This window comes from Sorex araneus, chromosome 2 (genome assembly GCF_027595985.1).
Source record: "Sorex araneus isolate mSorAra2 chromosome 2, mSorAra2.pri, whole genome shotgun sequence".
In the NCBI taxonomy this organism is placed as follows: domain Eukaryota; kingdom Metazoa; phylum Chordata; class Mammalia; order Eulipotyphla; family Soricidae; genus Sorex; species Sorex araneus.
The window spans coordinates 327,829,929-327,846,355 of record NC_073303.1 but is presented as its reverse complement, the minus strand read 5'-3'; the positions used below and the strand labels follow the sequence as shown (position 1 = coordinate 327,846,355).

General features: G+C 37.0%; 1 protein-coding gene across 3 annotated transcripts in view; it reads right to left on the bottom strand.

Moving 5' to 3' along the window:
• EPB41L3 (erythrocyte membrane protein band 4.1 like 3) overlaps nucleotides 1-16,427 on the bottom strand; it is a 216,593-nt gene that overhangs the window by 168,270 nt on the left and 31,896 nt on the right. Inside the window, exon 1 of one of the 3 annotated variants that reach the window (XM_055128823.1) lies at nucleotides 1,618-1,731. The exons of 1 other annotated variant lie outside the window; for it this stretch is intronic. Coding sequence is in view for 1 of the 2 variants with exons in the window: in XM_055128818.1 (XP_054984793.1) it covers nucleotides 1,439-1,493 (55 nt within the window). In the remaining variant the exon portion in view is untranslated. Of the gene's footprint in view, nucleotides 1-1,438; nucleotides 1,596-1,617; nucleotides 1,732-16,427 lie in introns of those variants that run through there. One more of the 3 variants, XM_055128818.1, reaches the window with a different exon arrangement.

Genomic DNA, 16,427 nt, shown 5'->3' with positions numbered 1-16,427 from the left:
CAGCTCCTGTGGCTTGTTACAAATTCAATATCTAGCTTCTCCAGTTCAACTTGTAGATTTCTTCATTACTTTATAGGCATAGTTCTCAGTCTAGAGTGAAGAATACTATTTTCTGTTCTTGGTTTGCTCTGTTCTGCCATTTTTTGTTTATTAAGTAATTCACAAACGTTCGAGCTCTCAGTATCTTTATATATAAAGTATGATTAGAACACAGGTTTGAAATATATTTGCGTGCAATACTCTTTTTCTACACAAGTAATTTCATTCTAATTTTCTAGTAAAAGATACTTTCTATCAAAGTTTATTATAAAGCAAAATGCTTCTGTTAATAAAACCCTATTTTTCCGACAACTTTCATGATGAATGTCATGTTGGTATAGTTTTGGGAAAAAGTCTGTCTTTACAAAAAAAGTAAGTGAGAGATATTTTAGAATTGGCTTTTTGAAGGTAAACAAAACATGTTACAAAATTAGAAATATTACTCTTAGTATCATGCCCTAATCCAGATAATAATATTGTTTTTGAAAGTTGCTACTACAAAAGAAAAGCTAGGAGAAATTAGCAACATAGTAGTTGACAATAAAGGATCTGGGTTTGTTGTTCAGAGGCCCAGTTCCCTCAGAGTGAGGCAGGGGACAGCCACTCCGTTAAATTCACATCAAGGTCAAAAGGTTTCAACACAGGAAGATTCACTGAACAACCTCTCTTTGATCCACCTATAGAAATAGCTTACTAATTGGTCACTTATAATGCCAAAATTATTGAAATTTATTGTCTCAAGGGTCTACAAAAGATTCCCCAAAAGTCATCGAGGGACTATTTCCCTGACTCTCTGGCCTGGAACAGGCTCCTAGAGATGGCTGATGGACAGCTCTCTCCCTTTGATGAGTAGGTATAGTCTTTATTTTAATGAAGCTGTGTTAGCAGTTATCTTTATGATTACTCACAAAATTAAATTGTATTTCAATATCGCTTTATGTAATTCTTTGCACAACGGAAATAAATTTACAAGTAATAGTCCTAAATTTAAGTCCATGGAATTGCTGTCTTTGGAAAGCATCAAACTTTTCTTGAAACTGCATCCCAAACTAAAAGCTGTCTCCCAACTCCCAAAGCATGCGTCCTTAAAGTACAGATCCCTGACACATCTTTCAGACTGGTGTGTTCTAAGGACAAAGGGGAACCTTGAGTTAACATTGTCCACAATCCACAATTTTTCCTACTGAAACCCGAAAAGCAAGAGTTTCAAAAGAGAGAACAACTAGTGAAAAATTAGCATAGAAATTCCCAAGACACCATATACTAAAGAAAAATTGGCACATTTACCTGGTTGAATGACATGCGGACTTACTAAAATATTTATGCCATTTGTTTATGATCACTGAGACTGGCTGCTGCCCAGAAGTACGCACCAACGTTAGGAAATCAAAAACGTTACCTCCAAATCCTAAGAGAGACTTTGAACACTGAGAGGGGCAGACGAAAGAGGGCATGCTGCAGTGCAGCGATTTCCAAGTTACTGTAGCAGCACTGACGGTTCAGCTTCTGTGCCTCCAGGATATATTCTCAAGAAAACATCCGAAAATCCAGTAGTAAAAACAATGGTTTGACACTTACATCCAGATACTCGGCTTGAATTTAACACTCAAAAATCTAGCCAGGAAGAGGCAGCAGCAATAGCCAGCATTTTATGGTGTCCTTCACATCCTTCTCACATTTCCGCTGGTTCCCAGCGTGGTTCCTGCACGTGACTTTGCAGCACTCTCCGAGGTGCTGTGGAAGCGCCTTCAGCAGGGGGCAAACAGCCTGACGCGTCCCAGTTCTTCCTATGACCAGAGGCTTGCAAGCTTCATCATAAGATCTTTTGCTTCAAAATCCCTTTTTTCAGTTTAATTTGGGTCTGGAGAATTTCTAAATCCTCCGTTTTCCCAACCATCATATCCACTTTTAACTCTGCAGATAGGTTTACTGAGATCAAAATAGTGTGATTCAACTCATTTATTTTTCCCTCATTTTGCCAAGGACACCACTGAAACTCCAGCTTTCTTTCTCATATTTCTTCCATCAGAGCCTGAGTTCATTGACCTTGCTTTAATCCCTAGAGTGCAATAATATTCATAGGGCCATGACATTAACCAGAAGTTCTCCATCCAGTAAGCATATGGGGCAAATTCCAACAATTCGATTAACTTAGTTTAATCCTAAAATCAACCCTCTGGACATTTCATAATTATCGCAGTTTAAACAGATGCGAGAAAGTTCTCCAATTGATCAATTGACATGATCAATAACTCCAACATACAAGTAAAGAAATCACAAACAACCCAACAGAAATATGATCTAAACGTACAAATGGACCTTTCCTGGCAGAATAAATAGATAACACTGATAACTAATAGAAGAGGTGTTCCACATCATTAGTAGTCAAAGAAATGACCTACAACAGTTAAGTTCTAAAAATGCCCATCAACAGAAGGATATATAAACTATAGTATATTTTACATATTAGGATATTAAACAATAAAACATGTGGTATAGCACATATAAGATTATTACGATGAAGATTATATCACAATGAAGATTAATTTTCCCAATAAAGTTAGTCTCAAAATCTCATGCATTATATCCCTCTGATAAAGTAAAAAACGATTATAATGAAACTTTCACTTTCAGAATACTTATGAATACAACAAATGCATATAAAGGAAATAAATAACAAACATGAGACTCAGTATTAGATCAGAGTAGGTGAAAATAAAATAAAAATGAAGGAACAAACAAACAGCCAAAAAGTAAAAAAGTAAGATGATTACCATCAAATAATGAGTTTTTTTAATTGGGGAAATTGTCACATAGGTGCTAATTGCACTTATAAAATTTCTAACTAATGACCAAATAAATAAAGAAGGAATACTGATGAGAGTGTATCATTAACCAAGTATCATTAGTGTTCTGATTTCATATATCTGAGTCCCTAAAGAAGAAAAATGTAACAAATAAATGAAAATCTGACTTAGGTCATATGCTGATACACTGTCCTAAAATTCAGTTCCGCTAGTCCCCACTGCCTCTCCTGTGTTCTCAACTATCCCTACTAAAAGCAGTACAAACTAATCTCATCTGCCCATAGAGTGACCTTAACTAGGGGTCATAATCAGAACTGAGCAACTATATTTTTTTCCAGATGGTTAAGGAAAAGTAGAAAAGATATTACCAACACTGCAGAGATACATGAGTAATATATAGACCATCCTAGGCTAGAACACTGGACCTACTATGTGCTGGGACCTACTCCGTCCCCCTGGGATTCATCAGAGATGACAGTAGAGGTGATGATGTTGATATCTAACACTTTGAGTTGTTTATTAGCCAAACTATTACCAATATCTTTTCATATGACCCTTATAATACCTTATTAGGCATGAAGCACTATTATACCAATTTAAACATGAAATAATTGAAAGCAAAATATGTAAAGAAATTTTGTCAAGGTTATAAAAGTGCTTAGTGGCTAAAAAATGCATTTATATATTCGAACACAAATGCACATAGATAAACACGCATGATGAAATGCATAAATGCATATATTCAAGTATATTGATCTATGCATGTATATACACACATATGCATGTGCATTATATATGCACATATATGTTTTTACATATAAGCAATTATTACACAAGATACACTCATGCATAATCTACATATATAATCTTCACATGTTTATACATATCTAACATACTCATAAAATGCTTATTCATACACAATTACAATTTTGCATTCATTTGTAGAAATAAATCCCCTACATACATACATACAGACGCATACATGTTTAAACACCCTTATAACTGCATATACACTCATGCACACTTATGAATAGGCATAGCACATATACACATATAGGCACACATACATATACTAGCATACACCAATACCTGCTTAAGTATAGATACATTTTTGTGTGTACACATATAGAAAGATACACATGTGAAGATTAACACAGTTACAAAAATTCTGCTTAAAATTTCCAGCATTTCTAGAATGGGTTATTCATGAACTAACCTTAAAATCTTCCCATTCCTGGGATCAGAATGTTATTACAGCAGGTAGGGTATTTGCCCTGTATTGCGGCCAATCTAGGTTTGATCCCTGCTGCTACATATGGTCCCTCAAGCCTTCTGGGAGTGACTTTTAAGTACAGAGCCAGGAATAAGCTCTGAGTACTTCAGGACCCCCCAAAACAAGCATAAATAAATGAAATAAAATCTTCCTGCTCCTTCTTACTGGTGAGGTGTCCCTATTACTGTCACTGTCATCCCCGTTGCTCATTGATTTGCTTGAGCAGGCACCAGTAACGTCTCCATTATGAGACTTGTTACTGTTTTTGGCATATCGAATACGCCACAGAGAGTTTGCCAGGCTCTGCCGTGCGGGCAAGATACTCTCGTAGCTTGCCGGGCCCTCTGAGAGGGGTGGAGGAATCAAACTTGGGTTTATCGCATGCAAGACAAATGTCCTACCCGCTGCGCTATCGCTCCAGCCTGGGTCTTCATGTAAGAAGTAATAATGTAATTCACTTGGAACACCGGGTCCTATGATTTTCATTTTGAAACTCTTATTATAACCATCCTTGACGTTTTCAGCACATGCTCCTAAGCATGGTCCATCCTTCCACATTATGTTTACATGAGCCCTGTTAGACCTGTTAGACTGTGCTCACATATACTAGTGGCCTCACAATTAACTGATTTGAAGCTAAATAGCCACCACTTGTAAAGAGATCTAAATTGGGCGAAAAAACATCAACCACATGTGGTGTGACACAACCACATGAATGAAAATTTGCTTTTATTTATATTGAAAGGGAGAAGTTAAAGTCTGGGTAGCAGTCATTACTATTTTTTAAAAGACCCAGCATTATCATATATATAGAACATCTAATTACCATATATTTCTTTTAGACTTGAGAAGTTTTCTAAACTTACTATTTTCCAAAGTTCTTTAGTAAGTTTAAATTCAGTTCAATATATAGTCTCTCAAATGGGATTTCAAGAGACCAGGGACTTTAGAAAGTAATGAAAGTAAATTTTCAATATTTTTTTGTTGATCTAAATAAATGGAATGGGTATAATATTGGAACAAGAAAGTATATGTCCAAAAAATAAAAAGAAACAAAAACAAAAATACTCTCCTAATCCTGAAATTCTAAAATATAAGAGAAATATATATTTACTAGTTGGGAAGGAAGAAGAGAATGGGGCCCCATTTTGTCCACTAATACTGACACTCCATGGGGTACTACTATGAGATTCCATCAGAAGCCATTCTAGTCTTCAAATTGCACAAATTTACTTTATCAAAGGCTACCATACCTTGCAAAGAAAAAATCAGAAAGAGAAAGTGAAAGATAATAAAGATTTGGAATACTTTTTATAAGAAATGAGAAAAACTTGCTTTAAGTGATTTCAAAATCAAAGACTTCAGGATTTGTTCTCAAACTGAATCCTCTGGCAATGAAGCTTCCATAGTCACTCGATTTTGCATGTACATCAGCTAGAATAGTGGAAGTCTTTAATGGGATACTGCGCTAGAAAAGTTCTAAACAAAGAAGAGGAGGAGAACTAAGAGAGCTGGAACAAGTTCACAATTACAGTCATCCCACAGAGATAACAAAGTAGGTAAGGGAAAATTAGGGCGGGGGACAAAGAGGGGGCGGGAGATAGAAATCTTAGCAGCTGCCTCAAGACTGGTTAGAAATCTCGGATTTAAATATATATTTCCACTGAGAACAGGAGCACATCTGGAGCCTACAATTTAATTTCTCCAGGCATTAAGCAGATGCTTACTTTTTAAAATGCTAAACAGTATATATGTTTACATACATTCTAAAACTAATGTTTTCTAAATACAACTAACCAACATTGGTATTTTTCATAACATCCAAGATGTGATAATATAGAGAATATAAGTTTCTGGACAGGATAAAAAAAAAAAGCTTTTCTAACCTCCCTTTCCAGAAAGAAGGAAACAGAACCGCAGAGAGTTGAGTGACTCGTTGATTCTCTACAAATTGTGACTGAGCTGAAAGAAGAACCTACATTGTCATTTTCACTGTAAATATTTTAAACCACTCATAAAAACTTAAAAGTCCCATGGAAGTACAGGAGCATTCATGGAAGCGTTAAGTGCAAACTAAAAGCATTTTTGAGATCCCTGAGGGACATGAGATTTGGCGGAATGGACGCTGGAGCTTCAGTGGCATCAGTAAAATGTTCTAAAGAGTAGCTGTTGGCTCTCCCAGGAGCCACCACCAACCTAGGGCAGGGAGCCAGATCGGCTGACAAGAAGGTACCATAGGGTCATTGAAAACACCATGCCAAGGAGGACCGAGTTAAAAAAAAAAAAAATTCCAGTAAAAAAAAAAAAAAAAGCAGGTGAATTGGGATAGAACAACCTGAAGACATTTCTGAAATTCTCAAGATTCAGGCAGAGAGATGAATCAGGGAAGAAATAATTTCTTGTGATTTTCAGTATTCTGTTTTACTCCCAGGTCTCTCAGACAGCTGACACCAATAGGTCTTTCCACCTCTGCAGAACCCTTTCAGTGGCAGGCTCAGCCTCAGGCGCTGGTTCAGCCTTTTCGGCCCATGTTAATTCTTCTGAATTTACCACTAGCCTCACAAGAGGCCTTCAGCAAAACGCAGGCTGGTGAAGGTTGGAAAGGTCCAATGTACTGATGCAGGTCTACCTTGCCCCAGAACCACTCTGCAAACTCTACTCAAGTCTGTCTGGAGCACAGTTCACACGCAGAGCCACTTCCCCTCCTTTCTGCTTCTGGGATCTACAAGCGGCATCTAAATGCAGCTGACACCAGGGAAAAAAAGTTTGCTCAAGAAAATTATGTCACAAGAAATTCCTTATTTCCTCATTTCTAACATGCACTCTTCACTGAACATCTCAGTATTCTGAAATCAGGATGTGAAATAGATTCTCATATGTAATGTGATACTGGTTGTTATCTGGCTCCCTGGAAAGCTGTTATTATATTGATGGGATAATAATACAGCAGCTTTTTCTTTTTTTCAAGTGACAAATACCTTTGAAAATTTCATAGTAATTTTAAAGGCTGCTTGGGCTTCTGTCGGCTTTTCTGATGGGAAATAGTATCAAGACTGAAGAACTTGGGAGAAAGAGGTGAGACTGTTTCCCAGAGGCGTCCTCTAGGGCATTTCTTTGTAGAAGTTGCCTTTCCTTTTCCATGTCAGTTAACCATGGCCTCTACTGGGGGATTTGGTGGTTGGTCCACACCTGGTGGTGCTCAGGGCTATTCCTGGCTCTGTGCTCAGAAGTTTCTCCTGACAGTGCTTGGAGACCAGGTGGTGCCAGAAATGAAACTAAGGCCACATTCAAAGCAAGTACTTTAAGCCCTGCACTATCTCTTTGCTCCAGCTTGGACCCTGTTAACAGTTTTCTCTCTTCATGTTAAGTGACAGAGGGGGCTGAAGGAGTGGACAATGGCTTTCTACTAATCCTGTAACGATTACCTCAACAACTCTTGACATCTTTTTTTCCCGTCACCTCTATATGTTCCCCCCATCACAGGAATAGTCTTCCAAAATGACTAGCTGAATGTACCACCTACTTTATGGGATGGCCCTTATTGTTGTGTCCCCAAATCTAACAGATGCTCGAGTTTGATTCTTAGATAATTCAGTTAGAAAATAATTCTATATCTTGGCATATGTCAGGTTAAAAACTGGAAACAACTTGACCAAGTCACATTGGACAGACAATAAATGATTCAATTATCTTATATTTTGAATAAGTAGCCTAAATATTGGGGTAGTAGACCATACTCAGCAGTACTCAGAGGCAACTCCCGGCTGTGTGACAGGGATCACTTCTGGCAGAGCTCCAGGAGACCATACACAGTGGTAGGAATTGAACGTGGGTTGGCTGCAGATAAAGCAAGGGCCTTAACCCCTGTACTATCTTCAGCTTAAATATTTTTATTAGTATAAACTTGCGTAAAATTAGAAACTTTTTCAAAAATTTTTGTTTTATTTATTTTTAATTTTTTTGCTTTTTATTGAACCTCCATGAGAGACAAGTTACAAAGTTGTTTGTGATTTAGTTTCAGCCAGTGTTTCAACGCTTGTCCCTTCATCAGCATACATTTCCCACCACCAATGTCTTAGTTTCCCTCCTATTGCATTGTATTGTTCTGTGTGTGGCACTACTAAAGATAAGTAGGATTTTGTGGGTGGTAATTACTTAAGTAATTCCAAACGTAATTATTTGACAGCTTGGTTATTCAGTGTGCGCCACAAAACCTGACAACATGACACCTTTAAAGGCAAGTGTGGGGAAAAGAGATAATATTTGAACTCTTGGCATATCAAGTCATTAGAATCATCATTTCCTGATCCACTCAGAATCTTCAGACTTCTTTAGTCTTGGTCTAACAATGTACTTTACTGTATCACATTGAACAATTCATTGAAGTAGGTTTGAATATAAATCTTGAAAATAAAGTTTACCCATTTAACTCACTATCCCTGTCATAAATCAGTAAGAACAAAGAATAATTTTATGCTATTCTAGGGAAATAGGAATCATTAGAAGAAGCAAAGAATGGTAAAGTTAACAAGTCAGCTGGCCCTGCCTGGCTGGAAGAAGTATATGGGCAGTGCAGACCGCAAATAGACTAATCTTTCTTTCCCTTCCCATTTCTGTTCTGACACATGACAGGCAAGCAATTTCCTTATGACATAAAAGCAGAAAAAATATATTTAAAAGGATTAGAAAAAGAGAGAGAGAAAACTTAATTCCGGAAAAAAGCTAGAAAACTTAATTCCAGAACAAAGCCTCAGGATTTATAAAAACTTTAAGTTAATGAAATAAAATATTTTCTACTACATGGAAAAGAAAATATTAAAAATATGAAGAGCTCCAGTTATCAAAATATTTTTTTTCCATCTTTTGAATGTGGGTCTTTTAGAAATACCTACTTAAATATTAAGATAATACCCAGCCTCAACTTGGTGGTAGTAAAATGCAGTTTATTCAAGTGAGCACTAACATAGCACACTTTGAAATAACATTCAGCTTCACAATGAAGGTAACGTATTTCAAATAAATATAACATACCATAGCACACTTACTGAGCTAAGAAACACAAATTAAAATAATAACTCTCAGGAGCAGGGAGCTGGTTGCGCAGGTCGAGTGCAAACTTTGTCTACGGGAGGCTGGGTTTGATCCCCACCACCATGGGTCCTCTAAGTATTGCCAACAGCAATACCACACATGGAGCCAGGAGTGTCTCCTGAACACTGTTGGGTGTTGCCCCCACACTCAAAATAAATAGGTAGTGAAAAAATAGAATTAAGAAAGCAAATTCATTTATTTACTTAAAAATTGTTTAAAACTTACAACTTTCTCATATCTGAATTTTAAGTGCTTCTTCCACGTCTTTTTGCCACAAACTCTTCCATGTTAAGTACACTGCCCAATTCCAAAAAGGTTTAATGGGTGAACACATATACAAGTGTTACCGAAACTAAACTTTCAAGAGTTAAAGAATATCTTTCCACGATGTGTACTGAAAGTAGATAACGGACCATGGTGACCTCTCAGTATCTGTATTGCAAGCCATAGTGCCCAAAAGTAGAGAGAGAGTATGGGGAATACTGTCTGCTATGGAGGCAGGGGGAGGGTGGGAAAGGCGGGGTATACAGGGGATACTGGTGGTGGGGAATGTGCACTGGTGGGGGGATGGGTGTTTAATCATTGTGTGATTGTAACTCAAACATGAAAGCTTGTAACTACCTCACGGTGATTCAATTTAAAAAAAGATTGTCTCTCCACTAAAATAAAAGCAATTAGTTCCTATTCTTTTGACATTGTGACAAGTTCAGGGAAAAAAAACATCTATCTAAAATAAAATCTTGAGACATGCAATGGGGAATTCATTAATAAATATAATAACTTTGTTTTGAAGTAAATAGAAATTAGCATTGATTATTACAAGTTGAATTTCCCAGATGCCAAGTATTTATGACTTCTTAGTTCAAGGCAAAAAAATGCATTATCATGTAGAGAAGAAAGTGTGTATAATTTTAGAGGTGGACATTTGAATACTTGTGCTATACTGCATTTAAAGAGATGGAGGTACACTATGTTCCCATAAATAATTAAATGAGGAGGCAGATGGCACTAAAGATCTCACAGTTAAGTATATAAGGAAGAGTTCATTAGGGCTCCAGACTGTAGTTCAGTGCTAAAGAACTTGCCTTGCAAGCTTAAGGTCCCAACTTCAACCCTTGCATCTAGCCACATTCCAGCACCCAGGGCAGTGCTGGTGTGAAACCATTGCTGTAAGTATACAATCCCCGGTACCACATCACAGTTGAGTGTGGGAGTATTGCAATGACCTGTGCAATCCAGACTCACAGCAATGACCACAACAAAGGTGGTATCGAGGGGGTAAAAAACCAAGTCTTAAAAAAAGTTGATGGTAATTTCCTTTTTTGATTGTGGACAATGGAAAGCTAATTTTATAGTGCTAACTCATTCTACAGTATACACAAAAACACTAATGATTACAGGAAATAATAAAAATAGGAGTTTATATCAGATTTCTTTCATCATTAAACATTTAGTCCACCACCCTCCAAAGAAAAGAATTATTATAAATTTCTTTCTATTATAAATTATTATAAATTTATAGGAACCTATAGTATAAGATTAATAAAAATACTATCACATAGACAATTTACATTTTCTCTTATCATGGTAATAAGGAGACAACATAAAAATAGTAATAGATGCTAGGGAGAGAGATACATTACAGGGATGCATGGCTCCAGTTTAATCTCTAGCACTGCATGGCCCCGAGACATCATGGAGTGTTTCCCTTGTGTACTCCAAGCAAAACTGGGTGGCCTGAGAGTGGTACCACACGAGATAACTGTACCTTCGACCCTAGTATTGAACTTCTAGTCTAACTGATCAAGTATTAGCTGGAGTGACTCCCCAGTCTCCCAAGCACACATTCGAGAAACTCCCCAAAATGTATAATGATAAAATAAGAAATTAAATGTACATCTTCTCAAATTGAAGGTTAGGTAATGTGGTTACTACAATAGTGCTAATACTTATGGTCTTGATGCACAAAGTTACTGCATCTTAACCATCACCAAAGTGCCCAAGACCCTCTCCTCCTGTTCCTATGTCACTTAAAGTTCACCTATCTCTTTGTGTCTTTTTTTATTAAGGGGATGTAGAATGTACAAAATTATAGATCACCACTAGGCACATTCATTTACGTTCAGATGATTCTTTAGAATTAAATGAAGTCATTAAAATTTTTTTTTTTAAAAAACCTTTTTTATAGTGTCGGAATGCTCCTGAGCTTTCTCACTCGTGTTTAATTCATCACTTTTTCTAATTCTACCATTTTTTTAATGTTTTGGAGCAAAAATTATATCCCACATTTTAATTCTGCACATTTGTTGTTGTTTGGAGTGCTGGGGGAGGGATTTTTTTTTCTTTTTGGCTGCTGGTGCTGTCAAGGAGACTTCCTGCCAGGGTAGTGCCTGATGCATCAGGGACGTCAATCAGATTCACAGCAGGCAGCACAACAATTTGGGTAAAAACAGATCCTTTGATTATTCCAACTTCTTACTGCTAGATTTTTTTCCCCCTTCTGTCACTGTGTAGTAAAGTAAAATGCGTTTTGTCTTCCTTTGGGTGAATATCAATTTGAATAAAAAGAACAACATGCAAACTCCCATATGTAATCCCTTAAGGGCAAGGAACAAGAGGAAAAGGGGAAGGAAGGTATGAGAAGCAGAGAAAGGAAAAATGGTATAATACTGCTATATTTCTTTGAAGCTGTCCATTTCAGTCCCTTCCCTTCTGCTTCTTCTTTTTGAACTTACAAAGCATAGTAGAAGAGACCATGATGGTTTCACCACCAGATGTATGGGACAAATACCAATGTGATATTTGAGATTCCAACATACCTCTGACTGCAGAGTTAAAGGCCCAAGAGATGAAAAGCTACCCCCTCATCTCCTTTGAAATCCACACATAGGTCACTGTACCTCTTCAGAAAGGCTAAATAAAAAGTTGTGACTGTTACAAGTGCTGAATGAAGTGATTAGAACTTTCAGGCATTGTTGGTAAGAATTCAAAATGGTAGAGCCACTTTGGCAGCTAAGTAGTTTCTTATTACACTCTTACTATGTGATCCCAAAGTCCTCTACTTCTGGGCACTTACCCTAGAGAAATAAAAACTTACACACACACACACACACACACATGTATGCACACATACACACACATACATACATACACATGTGCATGCACTCTACCTTAATATCTATCACAGTCCTGCTTTTAATGGCCAAAATTTGGGGAAAAATTCTAAATATCACAAATCAATCAATAGATAAATATCGGTAATGCAATACAAAGAAATAATACTTAGTAAAAAAAGGACTTGTTGATAAATACAGTAACTTGGTTGAATTTCAAGAGCATTATGTTAAGTAAAATAAGTCAGTTTCACAAGGTTACATGTAGTATCATAAATGGCTACATTTGTGTGACAGTCTGGAAACACACAGCTATTGTAAAGGAGAAGAGCTTTGGCCCGGGGCTTGGGAAGAAGGGTCTGATCCCAGAGTTGCAGCACAAGGGTGCTGCTGTGCTGTGGGCAGTGGTGATGATATGACTCTCTGCAACTGCAGAAAGATCATGGAAAAGTAAAGTTTCTTTTATGGTGATTTAGGAAGTAAAATTTAGGGCCTGGAGCGATAGTACAGCAGGTAGAGCGCTTGCCTTGCACGCAGCTGACCTTGGTTCCATCCCCGGCATCCATGTGGTCCCTGAGCACCTCTAGGACTAATTCCTGAGTGCAGAGCCAGGAATAACCCCTGAACATAGCTGGGTGTGACCCAAAAAAGTGAAAAAAAGAAAAAGGTAAGTGAAATTTTAAAATAAAGTTTGAGAGAAAGATAACCAAGTTTGTGATCAGCAAAATGAGAACATCTGTCCTTTGTCTTTTCTTTCCATTTCATACGCATTCATACTATCTTTACAGACTAAGACCTCATTTTTCAGGTTTAAGAGTGATGACATCATTTTCTCAGGGGGGGAAAGGTAGAAGAAACACTAAGAAACTAAAATGTCAAATGGCCTTACAATTATTAATAAAATTTTGGATGTCTTGTTTTTGGTAAAGTTTGCATGAAAATCTCCTTTACTTCCACCCCAAGGGATGAGCGTAAAGGGATATGTCAGGAGTCAAAGGGAAATCAAACAAAAGCTTTCAAAATATTTCCATCTGTTGTTTATAAGAGGCAAAAACAATACCACAAAATAGACATGTGATGTAATCCTTTACATCCATTCCCCTTCCCAGAACAATGAAATAGTAGATAAATAACTGCAGACCCACTCTTACCTAAGGTAGATGTTTTTCCAATGAAAAAATTCTAAGAAAAATATTGTTTAGACTTAAACAAAAACTGCTTTAGGCAATGATAAGTTTCTTCAGCCTCTCTCACCTCTGGAAAGCATAGAAAAATAATCTACTATTATATATATGTACATATATATATGTATATATATATATATATATATATATATATATATAACTTACCTAAAAAGCTATACAACACACAAAGAAACAAAATAGGAATTAAAAAATGCCTACAAAAATTGGTCCAAGGGATAAAGTTAACACAGGGGTTAAGGTACTCGTTTGACTACAACCAACATTGTTTCAATTTCTGATACTACACATGGTCTCCTGAGCTCAGAGCCAGGAGTAGCCTCTGAGTACCACAGGTGGTACCCTTCACCCCGTAACTAACAAACAAGCAAAACCAAATCCACAAAGCATAATTAGAAAAAATCATTCTAACCTTAAAATAAAGATGAAGTAAACTGAATGATGGACCTTGGACAGCTGGGGATCCTGGCTGGGCTGGCCAGAAACACTGGGGGTTTGAAAGGTGTATCTTTATCAATATGCTGCATCTCCTGCTCAAAGTAATCCCTCTTGCTTCCTAACAAATTGCCATGACAATATGTATATGTTGGACCTGGGAAGAGTATGTAAGAATTAGTGTGCTTGCCTTGCATAAAGCAAACCCCAGTTTAATGGTTCAATCCCTGGTGCCCTGGCACCAGGAGTGACCCCTCAGCACAGAGTCAGGAATAACCGCTGAGCATTATCAAGTGGTGCCCCTGGTCTTGCCCTCAAATATACATATCTTTATAGAGATATATAGCTACAGATATAGAAATAAGTATATCTATATTTTTATCTAGGTGTTGATCTAACTAGATAACTGTCAATAGATATATTTAAAGCTTTATATTTAAATCTATACCTTCTAGCTGTTGGCATTATTTCATCAACCATATCATTGCCCAAATATGACAATCACACAGTTATCTTAAAGGCTAGGGCACCTTGATTTTTTTTTTTTTTTTTTTTTTTGCTTTTTTGGTTTACACCCGGCGATGCACAGAGGTTACTCCTGCTTGTTCATGCACTCAGGAATTACTCCTGGCGGTGCTCAGGGGACCATATAGGATGCTGGGAGTTGAATTGGGTTGGCTGCATGCAAGGCAAACGCCCTACCCGCTGTGCTATTGCTCCAGCCCCAAGGGCATCTTGATTCTTTTGTTGATTTTTTGTTTGTCTTACAGGTTACACTGAGCAGTGATCAGAGGTTACTCCCAATTCAGTATTCAGGGTCACTCTCATCAGTGTTTAGGGACCATTAGGTTCTGGGGAGCTAACCCAGGCCTCCCGCATGCAAAGAATTCACTCAGCCCATTGAGCTATCTCTCTGGCCTACAACTTGATTCTAATTCTATTTGAGAATTACCGGAAGTCTTTAAATATCAATGTTAGGGACCAGTCTCCAGAGATGTGCACATAATTGATGGGGCCTAGCAATAATATTTCTAACACCCTCATTGATTTTAGTGACAGAACCATTGACCATAGATCTTCTACTGTTTGAAAGAGATTTTAGCATTGTATAGACAGGATTCCAATGCATAATTTATCCTCATTACTGTCTAGATGTGTTACATATTCTGCTTATATCGGCACTAATCATCATTAGATAAAAAATCTTTTGTTAGCTTTAATGCATAAATTTCTATTCTGTTTGACACAGTATTAACATGTAAAGAGGACAATACTTTTTCTCAGAGGATCTTGCACTGTAATAAAATGTACAATAAGATGTAGTTTAACTTTTTCATAAAAGTTCATTTAATTAGCAATTTTAATATGGGCCATCTAACTCTTAATAATGTCATCCTGAAGACCTTATAGTAGTTAACTGTAGACCTTCAGTAGTTAACTGTAGACTTTCTACCTGTACAGTACACAATAGAATTATTTTCTCTTACTCATATTTTTAGAATATAGTTCTTTAAATTGTCTGCTCCCCAACAGAGAATTTAAGCAGCTTCTGTCAGTGATAAAGTCTTTATATAGTTCAGGAATAAATACTAAGCATGGAAATTCAATCAAATCAGAAACACTTTCACACTACCCAATTTTTTTCCCTGAAATTGAACAACCAAGAAATGATGTTGGACTACATGATGTCATCAAGACAAAGATATTGTAATTATAATTGGAAAGGTCTAGGAAATAAGTACAGAGTTATCTCTCTTACAAGAATTAATTAAAATCTTGTTTAAAGACTAAGAGGCAATGTCTTATGAGTACCTATTAAGTACACAGAATTAATCAATTCACCCTAAGCACATTGAAAGTAAGCAACTCTGCTAGTTAGAAGGTCTCTAAAATTATCTGCCTTTTTGTTTCTTTATATCAAAAGTAAAAATATAGCTCAAAATACTAAAAAATGTCTTGTGGGGGAAAATAGTTTTATTTAACACTGGAAATAAGGAGAGCATTTTAATTGCTTAAAATCCAATGTCCAATATCCAAATACCCTTTACCTACTTTCAGCATTCAGTTCTTGTCCAGAGTGTTCATTTACAACTATCATTATCATAGTTATACATGATAACCTTTCATTACCTGTATTGCAAATCATAATGCCCAAAAGGAGAGAGGAGGAGAGAGAGAAAGAGAGAGGCGGGGAGGGAATGAAAGAGGGAGGGAAGGAGAGAGACAGACACAGAGACAGAGACACAGAGAAAAATACCTGCTGTAAAGACAGGCTGCAGGGGTGGGGTTGGGGGAGGCAGGATGGAGGATGGAGACTAGGAATATTAATGGTGGAAAATGTACACTGGTGTAGGGACAGGTGTTAGAACATTATATGACTGAAACTGAATCTGAACAAGTTTGCAACTGTTTACTCAGGGTGATTCAATAAAAAGAAAGGGAAGAAAGAGAGGAAGGAAGGAAGGAA